This window comes from Phascolarctos cinereus, unplaced genomic scaffold (assembly GCF_003287225.1).
Source record: "Phascolarctos cinereus isolate Bilbo 61053 unplaced genomic scaffold, phaCin_HiC Scaffold_2;HRSCAF=192, whole genome shotgun sequence".
Taxonomy (NCBI): Eukaryota; Metazoa; Chordata; class Mammalia; order Diprotodontia; family Phascolarctidae; genus Phascolarctos; species Phascolarctos cinereus.
The window spans coordinates 371,942,589-371,961,210 of NW_027555625.1; the positions used below are offsets into that span (position 1 = coordinate 371,942,589).

Genomic DNA, 18,622 nt, shown 5'->3' on the forward strand with positions numbered 1-18,622 from the left:
GAAGTTTTTTATAGAAAACATCTGTGGTAGAAGAATTAAGGAGTTATATGACTTCCTTCTTCCAAACCCCACCATTTTCCCCTGTTCGATTCCTTGAGATGTATGGAAAGACCAACACTGAAAACTAGAAGTGTCTGAGGGTTGAGGCATAAAACATACTACTACACCTGGATTTATATCTTACATTTTAGAACTACTTGAGACCCAAGTTCCTGGGTCACCTTATTTTATATATTCTTCTAATACATTAGTGATACCGGTGCAGATATAGAAAGCATAAATAACTAAGCAAAACACTTTTGTTTTAGTTATTAGAAGCAGATAATTTCGGACCTTAAAAAGAAACAAAAGTTCCGATTCCAATTTGAAAACTGTTTGCCTTTGCTACATAATAATAGGACATTAATATTAATAATAATAGAACATTATTATTAGGAGGGAGCTCCGGAAGTTTTCTGTATCTTTATTTTAACAGCATTTACCTACTAAAATCTGAATGTTTCATTCTTGACCAGAAAAGTAGTTGAATGGGAGAAAGGGAGGGTAGGGGAGAAGATACTTGTAGCTCCTGAACAAGAATACCAACTTTAATGTAATGTAATTCTGAAGACTCATCTGAAGTTAATACTACCTTGTCATCAGGATTTTTTAGGGTGGCCCCTGGGAAGAGGCCAGTGGAGAAATAGGGCAAAGAGACTGGGTAATCCTGTAAAAAGTATAACTCTGAAAATGATGGGATTTCAGTATCCTCCTATCGATTAAAACTCTCCTCTTTTTTTTAAGGAGTTGAATGACCTGGCACGTGACCCCCCAGCTCAGTGTTCAGCAGGTCCTGTTGGAGATGACAGTAAGTACTTAATGAAATCATTCAGAATCTGTGTAGTTCAAAGTGCTATATAGAACCCAGAGAGGAGTCTTCTTTATGAGAGCATATGCTGTAAGATAATAGAGCAAATAATATGCGTTTTTCTTAAGTTACCTTTCTTTTTTTTTAAGTAGTTGCACTAGGTATAATTTAACTTGCCTTCAGAAGCTTACTTTTGGTAGCCAGAAGGGTACAGTTAGAAGCTGGCTGAAACTCTTAATATGTTTATCCCATGACTACTATGAACTCCTTCCATTAGACATTTATCCACTTTGTATAAGCAGCCTGTTTCCTACCCTACTGTTTTTGGGGGAGGGTGGCAAGGATATTTCCAACATAAGGTCTTGACTTCAGCTCAAAACAGCAAGTTGTCTTCCTTATTTTTTTTTTAAATTTTTTTAAATTTTTAGGCAGTTGGGGTTAAGTGACTTGCCCAGGGGTCACACAACTAGTAAGTGTCAAGTGGTTGATCTGAGGCTAGATTTGAACTCAGGTCCTCCTGACTTCAGGGCCAGTGCTCTGTCCACTGCGCTACCTAGCTGCCCCTAAGTTGTCTTCCTTAAAAAGCACATGAAGAGACTTGAAAGTGTTTTGTGTGTTTTCGTGTTGAAATGTGCTTAAGAATATTTAGTATTTAGTCAGTGTCAATAGTTTGAGAGTTCAAGATACTGTCACTACTTAAAAGAACTCACTGCATGGACTTAGCACTACTGTTAATAGCTAGTTATAAATTATATTGTCTCTATTTTGGTGTGGCATTTCCTTTTGTCATCCAGTTGCCTAGCCAGTTTTTTTAAAGGAATATTTCAGATAATAATTCTCAATTTGAAATCCTTGAGAATATGTTCATGCCTATAATGACTCACAGAAAGCTGAGATTTTAAAGTAGAATTAACTTTTTAAAAGCATTGGTGCGAGATAACGTTTTCCCCCCACCTGGGTTGTGATGATAAGTGCAGGATTAGAGTATCTTATTAAGGTTTTGTGATTTTTTTCTAAGGCTGTGTGTATGGGTGAACTCAAGGTTTTGTAGTGCACTAAGAACCAAAGGGGAAGTCTTTAAGAAGATTCCTTTATGGTTGAAGGGAAAGGGTGTGGGTATATTAATTGTGTACATATAAAAATGATAAACTTAAAACTAAATGATGAAAAAAATCTTAGTGTTTCCCCCTTGTTCTGGCCCATCCCATTAAGTATTTAGGATTTAAAAAAAAAAACAACAGATAGTGATATGCTTCTTAGAGACAAACTGTCTCCTTCATATTGTCCATGTAAACGTAATTTTTCCTTTCAGCAGGATTTTCACCCAGAATTCTCAAAGCTGAGAAATCGATTGAAAAGTTCCACCATAACAAGGTCTTTGGGAGCAGATATTCTGCTCTCTTGAGTTATCAAACAAGTGTTTTTTCATATCTAAAGAAATTTGCTTTTGCAGTTAACCAGGATTATTGGCACAATCATATTCCTGTACCCAAGCAGAAAAAATCATTGTTGCCTAGAAAACTCTTCCTAGGTAAAATAAAATGCCTTGTATTTCATCATATTTTGATAGCATAGGTGCTATATAAATATCTAACATATAGATGCCCAAAGAGAAGAACTAAGTCTCATCACTTAGAATATTCTCCCATTTTGTTGAACTAGATGTTCCTTGTAAGCTTTATTAGTTGTAGGATTTTTGTTTGTTTGTTTTTTGACTAGGCAATGGGGTTAAGTGACTTGCCCAGGGTCACACAGCTAGTAAGTGTTATGTGTCTGAGGCCGGATTTGAACTAGGGTCCTCCTGAATCCAGGGCCAGTGCTCTATCCACTGTGCTATCTAGCTGCACCCATAGTTGTAGGATTTTTACTCTAAAAAAGGTCCATTGTAAAGAACAGAGAGAGAACTAGGGAGTTATAGCAAAAGGTTTGTATCAGGTCCTAAAATTCTAGAAAAGAACCAGAATGAGGAAAAAAGTATGTTATGATTAAGTAGCAAGGTCTAAAATACTAAAAACTCAGATTTATTGTTCTTAATTTAGTTAGAACCAGAGGCATTCTGTTAGGACTAAACTCATTCTTAAGAATTGTCTTGGCTCTGGGGCAGCTTAGGTGGCACGGTGGATGGAGCACCGGCCCTGGATTCAGGAGGACCTGAGTTCAAATCCGGCCTCAGACACATAACACTTATTAGCTGACTGACCCTGGGCAAGTCACTTAACCCCATTGCCTAGCCAAAAAAAAAAAAGTTTAAAAAAAAGAATTGTCTTGGCTCTAAGGCTTATGCTACATAGAGTTTTACGTGTATTATCACATTGAGCCTCGCCAGAGCCCTATGGGATATAGTATAAGGACTAGTTACTCCATTTTACAGATGAAGAAATTGAGGTTCTGTGACATGTCCAAGATCACACAACTATTAAGTGGCAAAATCTGGACTTAAATTGAGTACTGCTGACTCAAAATATCCTCATCCACTATACTAAACTACTTCCCATAGCTTCTGTATCTTATGAATGGGAGATGTTACTTGTGACTCCATATTGACTTTTTAACATTGTTGTATAATTTTTTTTAAACTATTCTGCAAAGATTTAACAGGCAGGAAGAAACATACTTTTTGGGAGAAAAAAAAGCTGAGGACTTGTTGATCGCTTAAGCTACTTAATTTTCTTTTTTGTTTCTTTTTTTCACTCTTGTTTGAGTACTGGTCTCCAGAGATGTCTTCATTGAAATAAACATCTCCTGAGATTGACTCTCAAACATTAACACATACTATCTTTGGCATATTTAGTATCCTTCTAAAATTCAGTATGTCATCCAGATTAATCGTTGAACTTCCTAATTGACTTTAATTTGTGAACCAAACTACTTTTGTCAATTTTGGATTTGATTTGATAATAAGTAAAAGTGGTAGTTTCTCTTAGCACCAAAAGTATAAGAGAAGTTAGCCACTTAGGATATAGTCTGTCTTTTTTTTTTTTTAAACACTCTCTTAGACCACTTCTAATAGCTGATTTTAGTGAGGTTGGAATTTTTATCAACTAATAGCGCTGGCTTAAGCTTATATAGCTACCAGCTTTGATGGTAGATATTTTAGTGGAACTTTCTGAGCTGTTTATAGAGCTACATAATGTGAGAGGAGGATTCTAGTTTGAGGTACAACTCATTCCTTACCATTAATAACCTGCCCTTGGTCAAAGAAATTGCTTCAAGAAACTTAAAGATGAAAGTCTTTTGTCTGCTTAAGGTCATTGACTCAAATGTGTCTTGTTTCTTTAAGTTCTATTGTTGAACCAGCATGACAAAAGACAACTATCAGAAGATTGAATGGTTGTAACAACTTTAAAAAAACCTGTATTTTTAGTACCTGGCTCTCAGCCAAGTTATTTTTGTTTTAGTTTTGCTTTTTGGTTTTTAAATTTTAAATCAATGTTTTAGTTAGACCAGAGGTGGGGAACCAAATACAGTCTTTGGAGGAGTCTCTTTCAAATAGAATAAAAATGTTTTTTAAAACTTCATTATGTGGATTATTCTGACTTCTAAATTATTTAATATTTTTTTTACCCTTGAGGAGGTGGTTTTTGTTTTTGTTTTTGTTTTGATGCTCAAATAATCATATCATGTAGGCCTCTAGAATTTTTAATCACTTAATTTAAAATGATCTCTCCTTCCCCTGGACACCTATAATATGTGGTTTTTGGTACTATTCATGGTATTTAACCACCTTCTGACTTAGGCTGTAATTAGATGGCTGTTGGGCTAAGGTAGGAGAGCTGTGTTGCTTACTGTTAGGTTATCTGTGTAGAGCCCTGTGCCTTTCCTAGCTGTATCAGCTAAAATGTTGGCTATGAAAGCACTTGTTATCTCTGCATAGTCTGCAGACTCTAGGCTGAATTTGAAATGGCTTGTAGGTAGACCTTCGTAATTTATATTGCAATACTATGTTTACTTGCTAACACTGATAGACACACACACACACACACATTCTCTCTCTTTCAAGGACTGTATTATTTTTTGGAAAATATTTTGTCTTAGGTTTCTTTTTGAAAAAAGTTAGTTTTTCTTGAAAAATAGCTTCTAATCTCTATGGTCCATCAAAGCTTATGAACAAGCCCTAACTTTCAGCAAAACTTTGCAGTTTATCTTTTTTGAGGTGCAGATAGCTCTAGATCAAGGTTTCTTAACCTTTATTATGATGTGGACTTCTTTGATAGTTTGAAACCTTGTGAACTACTTCTCAGAATAATATTTTTAAATACATAGATTAAAATACGTAGGATTACAAAGGAAGCTAGTTATAATGAAATGTTTCTATCAAAACATCATTGTTCACAGACGCTAGGGTTAAGAAGCCTTGCTTTACACGTTAAGATTAAGGTTCTTATGAATCTTGTTCATTCGTATTTGTGACCCTGTGAACCATATTGTCCATGGACTTTTCTTGGCAAAGATACTGGAGTGGTTTGTCATTTCCTTCTCCAGTAGATTAAGGGAAAGAGAGATCAAGTGACTTGCCCAGGGTCATACAGCTAGTAAGTGTCTCAGGCTGGATTTGAACTTAGGTTTTCTGTATTTCAGGCTCAGGACTGTGACCACTGATTCACCTTGATACCTCTTATCTCATTATAATTGCCATATTGAAATTTTACTTGTCTTTATTGACCTGTTACTCCTATCCAGTGCTACCAGAATCATAATGAAGTTTCACTGTATTACTAAGACTCCCGTTATAGGATAATGGTATTATTTTAGGCTTTTATTCTGTGTAATCTTGAATCTGTGAAATCTTGACAGATTTCAAAGTATTTCAATCATAATTATTTTTAATTAGTTTAGAATGACAGGTAGATTAGGTTTCTTTCTAGGTTCTCACTTGACTCATGCTTCTAATTCTCATTCATAAAGTAAATTCATTCTGTCCTGCTTTCAATATCAGATATTTATAATGTACATTGAGCTTCTCAATGATGAGTAATAACCAAATATGAACTAAGTTTAGAGAAGAAGTTATAGTAGTTGATATTTGGGGTAATACCTAATGATTTCTTGTTCTCTTTCAGTGTTCCATTGGCAAGCTACAATAATGGGGCCAGTAAGTATTCAGATTAATTTCAGTGTAGAATAGCCTGTGTAAATCACTCATCATAACAACTTTTTTCTCTTCACCAACAGAATGATAGTCCCTATCAGGGTGGAGTATTTTTCTTGACAATTCATTTCCCAACAGATTATCCCTTCAAACCACCTAAGGTAGGCAAAACTATATGAATTACTTTCCTGTATGCATTTTTTAATAACTTCAGTAAACCAATTTATGTGAAACTTTTTTTAGGTTGCATTTACAACAAGAATTTACCATCCAAATATTAACAGTAATGGCAGCATTTGTCTTGATATTCTACGGTCACAGTGGTCACCAGCACTAACTATTTCAAAAGGTAATTACATAGATATTACAAATAAATTTGTTGCTTAACAGTGAAATGTGTCTGTAGAAAATTGATGATTTTCTGTTTATATACTCTCTTGGAGAGTAAGTAGTAACTAATCACGCATGAGATACCAAGTATCCCTTTAAAGCAGTAGTTCTTAACTTTTTTGTGTGTTTTAGACCCCTTTGGCAACTAGTGAAGCCTATGAATTATGCTTTTAAGTGAATAAAGTATATATGATTATGAAGGAAACAAATTACATTGAGATACTGTCTGATCATGTGTGATCTAGTATCAGGTCCTAGAAATATAGAAATTTTCCTTTTTGGGGGGGGAGGGGTTAGGCGATCATGGTTAAGTGACTTACTCAGGGTCACACAGCTAGTAAATGTTCCGTGTCTGAGGCTGGATTTGAACTCAGGTCTTCCTGACTCCAAGGCCAGGGCTCTATTCACTGTGCCACCTAGCTGCCCTGAACTATAGTAATTTTGAAGTAGTGTTTAGTGCAAATTATTTTAAGATCTACAGCAACTGTAATATGATATGAAAATATCTATGATTCCTATTTGTGACAGTGTCACAGATATTGTTACTACTGCTGTAGTTTGTAGAAGGAAATGTAAAATTTCAGTTAGAGGTTAGTGAAAATAAAGATTTAATTTTTTTTCCCCACCCAAGTTCATGAGCCCCAGGTTAAAAGCCTCTGCTTTAAAGCATTCATTATTATAAAGACCAAAGAATGCCTGATAGGCAGGGATAGTTGAAAATGTTTTCAAACTTGAGCACATAACTTTTTTTTAATATGTAGAAGGAATTTTATCTTTTTAGTTTTCAACATTCACTTCCATAAGATTTCGAGTTCTAAATTTTCTGTGCCTCCCCAAGACAGCATGCAAGTTGATATTGGCTCTACATATGTGTTCATATTAACCATTTTCACATTACTCATGTTGTAAAGAAGAATGAGAAGCAATGGCAAAACCACGAGAAAGAAAAAACCAGAGAGAGAGAGCGAGCAAATACTATGCTTTGATCTACATTCAGATTCCATAGTTCTTTCTCTGGATGTAGATAGCATTTTCCATCCTAAGTCTTCTAGAATGGTCTTAAATCTTTGCATTGTTGAGAAGAGCTAAGTCTATCAAAGTTAGTCATCGCATAGTGTTGCTGTTACTGTGTACAGGAGCACATAAATTTAGTAATAGGACATATTATTCAAGAATGGAGGGATAGCTGGATGTGATGGTATACAGGTATAGTTTCTGCTACTGAGGCTGGTAGATCACTCAAGCTTAGGGTTATGAGCTGAAACAGAGCTAAAGTCAGTTGGGTATCATCATTCACCAATGTGGTGAGCCCCAGGGTGAGGGGATTCATCAGGCCACTGAAGGATGGGTGAGTTGGCGTAGGTCAGAAATTGAAAGGGGCAAAGCTTCCATGCTGATCAGTAGTGGGATTGGGCTGTGAATGTCCATTATAGTTCCAGCCCCCCTCTGCCTTCTGCCCAAAATAGGATAAATCCATTGTGTTTTATGTGCATGTGCATGCACACACACACACACACACACACACACACACACACTCCTCATTTAAGTAAGGCCTTATAGGAGAATGTAATGTAATAAAGGTTATTACAAGAAGCATTTAAATTATAAAAATGCATACTCTGAAGGGCTACCAATGATTATATTCTGTTTGAGTCTTTATTCAGTGTTAACTTTACCAGAAATTTTCTGCAAGCATATTAATAATACTAAACTTTCCACTTGAGACTTAGACTTGAATCCTTTTAGAATTGTGTTTGAGAAATGTAAAAAGGTCCTAGAAAAGTAATAGCAAAAGAGAATAAAAGGGCCCCCTTTGTGGGTCAACTATTTTCCATTGTACTTAATGATGAAACTAAGGGATGAAAAGGAAAAGATTAATTATGGCATCCCTTGCCACATGTGAATATTGTTATACACTGTATCTATATGGGGGGTGGGGATGCTGCAGCTAGATGGCACAGTGGATAGAGGGCCAGGTCTGGAGTCAGGACAACTTGAGTTCAAATCTGACCTCGTATATTTATCAGCTGTGTGACCCTGGGCAAGTCACTTAACCCTGTTTGCTTCTGCTTCTTCATCTGTAAAATGAGCTGGAGAAGGACATGGCGCTCCAGTATGTCTTTGTGAAGAAAACCCCAAACTGGGTCGTGAAGAATCTGACACAACTGAATAAGAACATACACCCGGGGGTTGGCAAACTACAGCCTGTGGGCCAAATCCAGCCCACTTGTTTTTGCATGGTCCACAAGCTAAGAATGATTAAAACCATTTGTCCTGCAAGTCATTGTTTGCCAACTCTTGCTGTATGCCATTATAATACAATCTTCTGAAAATAGATTTTCAACCTCCAGGCCTCTAATCAACATCATAAGCTAGGCTTGTACAAGACTAATCATTAGCAATCACCTCTCTCCCCCCCCCAACAGTCAACTTAAAAAAAGTCTTTTACCCTTTAATAACTACAAATTAAACTTCTATCTTCAGAGAAGGCCTGTCCTCTTTGTGGGCCTTCTTATAATGCAAAGGCTCTTTGAATAGTATTTATGACTGTATCTTTGAATACACTTTCACTAAGGTTAGAACCATGACTCCCCTGATCTGTTTGGGTACAAAGAGAGGAGGTATTTCTATGAACCCATAAATCATGTTCATAACTCTATTTTTACTTTTTCTGCTATTTCTAATGTTACCTTTTTTTAAAAGTCTTAGGTGCTATTCAAGAAAATGTTTGTGCTTTTGTTTCCCGCCATGTCTAGGAGTCTGTTTTTCAAGGTAGCTAGAATGTGAAAAGATATTAAACTATTTTGAATCAGTGGTATTTGTAACTTCATTTGGAATATTGTATCAGCTTTCTTGAAATTTCATTTTCTTAGCGTGCCTCACTTGGCTAAATAGAATGTACAAACACCTTTGTAAAGTCATTCTTTATTTAGTAAATTGGCACAAATTTCAAGGCATATGTATGTTGAAGAATATTTTGAAAAGCCATTTGGAGTGCTGTTGGAATTGAGAAAAACTACATGTGCAGATGCTAATGAAAAGGATGAGTATTAGGAATCTTCCTGATGAAGTATGCAGCCTACTGAACGTCAAAGCACTTAAATGAAGAGTTGAATAAATAATATCCTAATGACCCATTACTTTGAGAGGGAGAGTGAGGAGTAGGGTACGGAGAAGATACATTAAAAAGATCATTTAACTATAACTCAGTAAGGAAAGTAACAAAAATGAAAAAATTTTTCCAAGTGGTTGAAAGAATACTTGGAAGCTCTAATAGACACTGATTTGATGATAGATTTATAAAAAGAAAAATGAGTTACCATTATGATAGTTCATAGCACGTATCTGAAATTAGTTCATATAGTGAGTATACTGGTTTAGTTTATGGGAATGACTGGCTGTATCTTAGCTAACATTTTGTAAAGCACTTTGTAAAAAAGTGCTGTATGAATGATAGCTATTATTATTTGGAAGATTACAATTAGAGTACTAGAGTTATAAAGGCTAAAAGAATTTGAAGGAAAAATGAACAGATTAAGAACATTTTCCCCTAGAGTTTACTGTTTCTCTGATTCTCTTATTTTTATAAATTGATGACAGTATAATTATATATCATGTAAAAGGATGCTAAAGTTGTATGGATTTCCAGTCATTCCCAATCCCCCTGCCCAGAAACCCACTATCTACTTCCAGTGGATATTCATTGACTTCCAGATTTCTAGAAATGTGTTCATCTTAACAGATGGAAAGTTTAAAATAAAATAAGCAATAATTTGAGTTGCAGAAAGTAGATTGGAGGACAGTGCAATAAAAGTGTTTAAATTGAGGTGACGAGGGATGATATCCTAAATAAACATCTCTAAATCTTGTACAGTGTCATTGCTAGTACACAGAAGCAATAGAGAGAAATCGGAGACAATTACGCTAACATCAAAAATTAGAAACACTAATCATTTGAACAGAAAGAATTAGAATTGAAGGTTACTTTCTAGTAAATGTGGTCTATTCTCCATTTGTGTCATAGGATGAAATCTAAATTCTCACTGAAAATATCAACATTATAGTAGAGGTTGTTCATGTCCCTTATAAAGAAATGTTTTAAGTACACTTTGGTTAATGGGAAATTCTGTACTTTTTGTGTATTTGACATGTTAGCTTGTTTAAAATTATTCTGAGTGTAGTCTCCTTAAGTTAGTAAGCAATCATTATTTTATCACTGCCATATGACTAAAAGCCTTTAGAACAAGCTTTTAAAAGCAACATGATGGCCATACGTGTTAATGTTTAATATGCTGTGGAATCTTAAAACATCTTTGTATTCCCTACCAGTACCTTGTGTATAATACATAGTAGATGCTCAGTAAATGTTTTTGTAATGAATAGGCAGCTTAGACTTGACAGTTGTCAGCCTGAAAGGATTTGATCAAATTCAAAAAGTAATCTATTGTTCAAAGAATGCAGTAGGTCACCTACTTCCAAAAATATTGATGGTATAGTTGATGTTTCTAGGTATGTGGGATAAGAACTGAGCTTTTGGAAAAGCCTAAATTTATTCAAAGACTGTGCTAATGCTATTAATGTTGGGATAGAAAAGCTAAGGAATTAAAATTTTCAACTTAAGGAACAAAGAGAACATTAAGGTTTGGTGTATGATGACTCTACATATTTGTAATGGGTTTTGTTTTTCTTGCCTTCTCAATAGGTGGGGGACAGGGAAAAAAGAGGGAGAGAATTTGATTTGAAACTGAAAGTAAAATAAAATCTAATTTCAAGAAGTTTGATGCATGAGCAGTAACAGGAATTCGTAGTGGCATGAGATGAAGTAAGAACAGTACCTTATAAACCTACTTAAAAACATCTTATGTTACATCACATTAGCAAGACATAAATTATATTTTAATATTGAGCTCACTGGAGTTCATTGGTCTTCATAGAAGTGCAAGGGGGAAGAGAATTGAGATTATGTGCTATATGTCATCAATATAGGTATTTTTTCATTTGTGTTATTCAAGGAAGACCTATGATGTAAAGGAGGTTGAAGACAGGATTAGGGTTGGAGTTAAAGGACCTAGATTCCTGTTATGGCTCTATGATCTGAGTAAATTATTTCATCTCTCCATGCCTCAGTTTCTCTATCTATAAGATGACTATATTGGACTAGGTGTTCCCAAACATCCTTCCTGGCCCTAAAACCTAGGAACCTAGAAAAGCATGGTTAAAGGACCTTGTTCCCGGTGACTTTTTTGATTCGTTTTTGGAAAGGGGGAGATGTCTGGGAATCTAAAATATGCATACCAAAATAAAAATCTAAAAAAGGTGTCTGAGTTAAAAGCTGAGTCAGAGTTTATTACATTATTTGTACATTGTTTCTGTGCTTTAAAGCAATAATTAATATAAATTATAGCGTGTGTGTGTATATGTATATCCTGAATAAAATCTTGAGCCTAAAGTTTCAAATGTGGGCATAGTTTCTAGCCAAAAAGACAACTTTATGACCCTGGGCAAGTCACTTAACCCCAACTGCCTTTAAAAAAAAAGTGAATTTTAATTTTCTTTGTTTTCTTCTTTGAAAATAAGGATTTTCCCCTCACCAATCTACCTCCTTAAGCATCACTCAGAATAGGACTAGCCCTTCAAAGGGCCGTACCATCTGAAAGTATTTATTGGTTCTTTCTGTCTCGTTAGCTTATGTAGTTATTAATGGTCAAGTCTGAATGATGCCTGAACATCGTCACTTTTGTTGTTCATACTGTCATTTCTTTGCTCATTCCCCCAGATTTTCTAAGTAAACTATCATGTCATCAGCAAATAGGGATCATTTTCTTTCCCCTTTGCCTGTTATCATACCTTTAATTTCTCAGATAAAGGTTTAGTATCCAACTTATACACTAACCAGTATATAAGTTAGCATACTAACACATAAACTAACAAATATAGATAAGACCAACCAACAGCCATTCATTTCCCAATAAATATTGGGGATATGAATAGTAATTTCTCAAAAGAATTGCAGACTATTAACAACTACATGAAAGAATGCTTCAAATCACTAGTAAGAGAAATGCAAATCAAACCAACATTGAGTTTTCACCTCACACCCATTAACTGAGCAAAGATGACAAAAGATGAAAATAGTGTTAAAGGAGCTGTGGGAAAATAGATACGCTACTGAATTGCAGTGAAGCTATGAATTAGTACACAACTGTTTTGGAAAACCATTTGGAAAACCATGCATAAAAAGTCACCAAAATGGCCATATGACTTTTACCCAAAGATTTCCACTAACTAGGCATATACCCCGAGGAATTCACTGATGAAAAGAATAGACTATGTCGCATACGCCAAACTGTTTATAGTAACACTTATTGAGTTAGCAAAGAACTAGAGACAAAATAGATGTCCATTGGTTAGGAAATGGTTAAACAAGTTGTGATACATTAATGTAATGGAATATTTCTGTGCTATAAGAAATAACATGTACAAAGAATCATGGAAAGACTTAGAAGAATTGATAAAGAGTAAAATATGCAGAGCCATGAAAACCTATATAATGACTAACTATGGAAGTGGAGGAGTGAGGGGTGGAACAATCAGCACAGAACAATTAGAAGTGAATGTTACAAAATAACAAAGAAGAAGCATGGCTTCAAAGAAGGGATACGAAACCACCTTTGCAGAGGTGAGAAGTCAGTGGGTATGAATAGTGCATATATTTTCAGATTTTTTTATGTATTAGTTTACTGATGGTTTTTCTCTGGTTCCTCCTTTATTTTCTTTCTTTCCCACTATACAATAATATCCTATTACAGTCATGTCATTTCTTTAGCCATTCATCAGCTGATAATGCACTTACTTTGTTTCTAGTTCTTTGCTGAAACAAAAAGTGCTGGTACAATATTTTTGTAGGTATAAAGACCTTTCCCTTATAGTATTTGCCAAGTAGTAGTATCATTGGGTCAACTTGGTGTGTATAGCTTAGTGACCTTTTAGGTATACTTTTAAATTCTTTTCAACAGTATCCTTTATTTTACAGTAACATGTGTCCTGTTTGTCCAAACTTGCTTTAATTGCTTAATGCTAACTACTTTTTAAATTAGAGCTCTGAAAATCTTTTGAAATCCTTAGAACAATCTCGTAAGAGTAGTTGATAAGTACAGCCCTGACGGGAGTCAGGGAAAGTGTCATTTGACTTTTCTCATTACCCTGCTAAAATTGTTGTTTGTTCTCTTCCTAGTACTCTTGTCCATCTGTTCTCTGTTGTGTGATCCCAATCCAGATGATCCTTTAGTGCCTGAGATTGCACGGATCTACAAAACAGATAGAGAAAAGTAAGTATGGAAGTCAGATAAAGGAGATACAGCTTTAGACCTCAACTAAAGTTTAAAGATAGTCGTTGTCTGATGCATCCTTATAAAAAAGCCTTTGTATTTACTTAGAACTTCATACCTAAGTGGGGATTTAATATATAAATATTTTTCATCAAGAATTCATACATTGTGAATAGACTACTCAATTGATATAAGTTCTAAAGCAAAGAGAATAAAGAAACCATCAACACCATTGGCAGCATCTAGTGGGGAAAGTATATAAATGCAACACAAAGATAAGATTTTTTTCCTTGTAAAATCTTCATTCTGGGATTCAAAAACATTTTAGAACTCTCCAATGAGAATCCCAGAAGATTTAAGATCTGTTAGCATCAAAACATGAAGAGCATTTTAACATATTTACTGTAGATATTCACTGAGAAAATGGGAAGAACTCAATGATGGACAAAAACTTGGTGATGTTTTAAACAGATATATGGAAGATCTCCTTTAAGGATTTAGAATTTGTTTCAGACTAATGAGTTTGGCCTTTTTTTTTTTAAGGGTCTAACAGTGGTCCTTGTATCTTATAGTAAAATTGCTGAGTAGTGGTTAGGCCTGAAATAGTTTGATATGGATCATTCAGTTTTTTGGCTGTATTTGGAATAAAATGGACCAAATTTTGCCTCTTTTCCTTTCTGTGTGATTGTGGGTCAAATTAGCAGAAGAATTTTCAGCTCCACTCCTTTCTAATGGAAGACTTACAGAATATTTGTTCTGTTTAAATCTTTTGATACTGGACAATTTGAATTAAATGTAACTTTTTCTAGAACATTAAGTCACCTATATCATTATCCAGGTTGATTAAGTTCTGCCAAAAGCAGCTATTGCAGAAATTAAAAGCCTTTATGTACAGGGCTCCTGTGAAAATTGTACAGTCTTAGGTATGCCAGAGGTAACGAATTTAAGATTTTTCTTAGCAGTAGAAGGCCAGCCATAAATATAGAATAAGCTTAGCACTTGAGCAGAGACTGGTGTATACCTCTATTTAAATGCTTTACTTTTTTTTTTTACAGATCAAGTTATGAGTACTTTGTGCTGTGGTCTTGTTTTGAAATACATAGCATTTCTCTATTTTTTTGGGGAGGGAGTGAAGAGAGTTTGAGGATTGTTTTCCCTTTTGCAGCCTAATACTCATCTTCCCCTTGGGTTTTTTAAAAATAAATACAAATTAGATAACTGGGCTGGAAAGGTGTCTCCTTCTGCAGAAAGTTTTCAGTCTTTCCACATAGTGCCTAAAGTCTGCTAAGTAACTGAAGTTGACATGTATTATTAAGCCATTCCTCTCTTTGTATGTACAGGTACAACAGAATAGCTCGGGAATGGACTCAGAAGTATGCGATGTAATTAAAGAAATTATTGGATAACCTCTACAAATAAAGATAGGGGAACTCTGAAAGAGAAAGTCCTTTTGATTTCCATTTGACTGCTTTCTATGAGCCCACGCCTCATCTTCCCCTGTGCACATGTTTACCTGATACAGCAGTGCTGCGTGTTGTACATACTTGGAACAACAAAATAGAAATACTGTATTTCCCGTACCAACATTGACTCCTAGCAAAGAAGTGTGTGTGTGAAAAGCCAGTTCTTCAGTCATAACCTAGTTGTGAGACTAAAAGCTTTCCTTATTGACTTAATTGGATAAACAATGCAAGGGCGCAGGGGTGGGTGTTGTATGGTTTGGGGTGGGGGAGGACAGTTACACTGACCTGTGGGAGAATTTTTTAAAAAGCGGAATCCTTTTAAACTCATAACAGTTATGAAAAGCAAGGTGAAGAACGTCAAGCTGTTTCTGTATTCATTTTATTCTGAAGGACCTACATCTTAGGTAAATGTTTCGACCAACAAGATTAAACTGTACCCACATCCTGTATTTTAAGGTCTAAGTTTAACTGGTCAACATTTAAATGGATTGGAGCTATTAGTACATAAAGTGATGGGTGTTTTTTTTTTCCAGCTCTTCTCCATCACCCCCTTTCCCCCCAATACTTTTTGGTTTGTATGTGGTTTCTCAGTTAATACATAGCTAATAGCTCTTAATTTTTCTTATGTTTTTTAACTGCTTAGGTCTATCTGGATGTAAGGGTAAAAATTCATTGGACAGAAATACTTGTGTATATTTAAAGACCCAATTGCTCCTCTGGAGCTTGTACGTTCAAGAATGATTAATCTGTGTAATAAACTGATTACTACAGTCATTACATATAATTTTGTGTGAACAGGCTTTTTTAATTTCAAGAACAGTTTGTCTAGCTGAGATTAGTGGTGGATTCTACACCCTCCCTCCTCCCTTACCCCCACCCCAACTGAATTCAGATCAGTTACATTTCAAAAATCATGAAACAATCACAGTTTACATTGTGAAAGGCTGTGTGTTAAATTTGACCAAATGAGATCGGAACATAAGCTTAAAAGCACCTCGATAAAATTTAAATGTTTAGTGTGCAAGAAACATGACTGTTAAACCAAATAAGTTTACTTTATTAATGAAAATCTAAGCAACACGTCATGAAAACTCATGACATTCCCGTGTGTGGGATATGACACAAATGCATTTATATTGTTAGTAAGTTAACCTCTGTAACTGAGTATCAAATGTTAAAAGAGTAAATTTTAACAAACCTGCAAAACGTCAGCACAATTTCATAATGAAGAAATCTACATTATTACTTTGCACTAACAATTGCAAGATGTTCATCCAGTTTAAAATTGTACTTGTATGTGACTTTTTGAAGTCTTCACTTGACTCTAGTAAAAGATGTAGTTGGAAATTTTACTTGTAAACCAGTGTCTTTGCCAGAAATATTCCATGAACTAGGTGAGTTACAAGTTTTTCTTCTCTGGATTTAATTGTAAACCAGGTCACCACAGAGCAGCACCTTTAGATCTGAGGTTCTGTCCCATCCATTTTCCAAATGCGTCTCTACACTCTTGCACAAAAAACTGAGGAATAAATGTCCACTGCTTTTGGTTTAAATTTGTTTAACTTGTCTTATCTCTTAGTGCCTCATTGGTCATGCAACTTTGAGCCAAGGCTTGTTTTCGTGCATTCTTTCTGATATTTTTGTCATTTAGTATTTTCCACATCCTGCTTTGTCTAAGAGGAGGTTTTTTCCTTCATAACCACTCTCCATGAAAGGAGGAAGGTTTTGGGGAAGAAAAAAAAGTGATGCTGAGCTTCGAACTAGTTATGCTTGAGCACTATCTCTAACTTGAATTACTCTAACCACAGTACTATGGAGAAATAAAGATGAGGCCTTCCATTGCTGCCATAGATGTATAGTTGCTACTTTTCCCCTGAAATTCAACTTAATTTGAGCAGACTTTTATCTCTATTACTGAGTGTCTTATCTTGTCTACCAAAAATAGTAGTTTTTAGATCCTCTCACTAGGTAGAGTCTCACAATTATTTTTAAGCATTAGATAAAGTCTGATACTAGCTTGTCTTAGAAGTCCTTAACGAAAGGGTACAATAAACTTTGGATAATCTCAAACATTTGTGTTTGAGGCGGAATGCGTTTTTACCTTTTGGGGGGGGGATGCATGTTCTTGATCACTGAACAGCTGAAAGATGACTCCGTCTTTACAAAGCAATTAAGCAAAAGAGATGATGTCACACAGAGCTCAAAATCAAAAATTGCCTGTAGATGATTAAGCTGTTTACATGCGAACATACCAGGAGTATCGCTGTAGCTATTTGAAAGAGACCTGCAGAAAAGCCTAGATATGATTCTATGCCCTTTCCTCTTATAGTGGTTTGGGTATATACAGGTGTTAAATTGTAGCCAATACAGTTCCGTGTACAGAATTACTACTTTTCATTTGCTAATATGATTTTATAACATTATACTTTGTATAGGACTACAGCAAAGTGACATTAACTTGCCAATTTCTATACTCTAAGTGGTTTCCTCAAGACAAAAGGAAGTACCTTAAGAGATTTTAAAGGAGTGAAAGGAATAGAATGAATTAGAATCCCTGACATAGAACTACATGAAGAAAGCTTCAACTGATTCTATTTTTCAGGCACCTCACCCCCCCCTCTACTTTACTCTGACAGTTGGCTTGATACTAAGGGAAAGTGTGTTTCCTGAATCCAAGATGGCATACAAATAAATGTATTTTTGCTGTCCAAAATTTAAAAGTATCTTTTTTTTCCCCCTTAGCATTTTAATAGCAGTGGGGAGTTGAGGACCATCTTAACTGCTGCTTATTAAGACTGGAGTACCTTAAGTATTACTTAATTGCCATGCAGATTATTTGCCTATAACTATATTTAGTGTGTTGAAAACTTTGTCTTGAATTAAGATAATGATACCCTTGGTAAATACTAACCTGCTGCATCTTCCATATAAAAGAAGTACTTGAGATTTGGGAAGTCTACCCCATTGCTTTCTTCCCCATTATTCAGATAAACTATAAGCATTTTTGAAATTCTAGGCATGTATTTTATCCCATTTTTATTTGTGATTTGCCCTTTTGACCAAAAAAAAAAAAAACAACCAACCAGCCATAGTGCTTCCTGACATTAAGGGAAAGATAGCCGTTAGATAGGATAATGCCTGCAAGAGAGAAGGAAGACCTGAAAAGTTTTATAATTGAATGGTTGGAGTCTGTACTACTGACTTGACAAGTCTCTTGGGCTGATTTCCAAGTGAGGAGGCTGGCTTCTTGCAACAAGTGTATAGCTGGTTTATTTCTGTGTAGTGAACTGCTTTGTAATGGACACCAACGTAAATGAGTGTGATCCATGATACAAATGAGGTTTGTCCGGTTGTAAAGTTAGGTCTCCCTTCATTTGAAGGTTTAAATATTATAATAGTCATTGAGTTTAGTGTAACCACATGCATATTACTGCTGGAATGTGGCTAGAGGCATGAAAGCTGGAGCCAGGATCACTCAAGGAAGGGATATTCCTCATGGATCTGC

General features: G+C 35.3%; 1 protein-coding gene across 1 annotated transcript in view; it reads left to right on the top strand.

Moving 5' to 3' along the window:
* UBE2D2 (ubiquitin conjugating enzyme E2 D2) overlaps nucleotides 1–16,670 on the top strand; it is a 41,597-nt gene extending 24,927 nt beyond the window's left edge. The window contains exons 2-7 of the mRNA XM_021004992.2: nucleotides 784–847; nucleotides 5,908–5,939; nucleotides 6,020–6,097; nucleotides 6,180–6,285; nucleotides 13,561–13,654; nucleotides 14,995–16,670. Coding sequence (XP_020860651.1) covers nucleotides 784–847; nucleotides 5,908–5,939; nucleotides 6,020–6,097; nucleotides 6,180–6,285; nucleotides 13,561–13,654; nucleotides 14,995–15,040 — 420 coding nt within the window. The 3' untranslated portion in view covers nucleotides 15,041–16,670. The remainder of the gene's footprint in view (nucleotides 1–783; nucleotides 848–5,907; nucleotides 5,940–6,019; nucleotides 6,098–6,179; nucleotides 6,286–13,560; nucleotides 13,655–14,994) is intronic.
* Nucleotides 16,671–18,622: the final 1,952 nt, after the last annotated feature.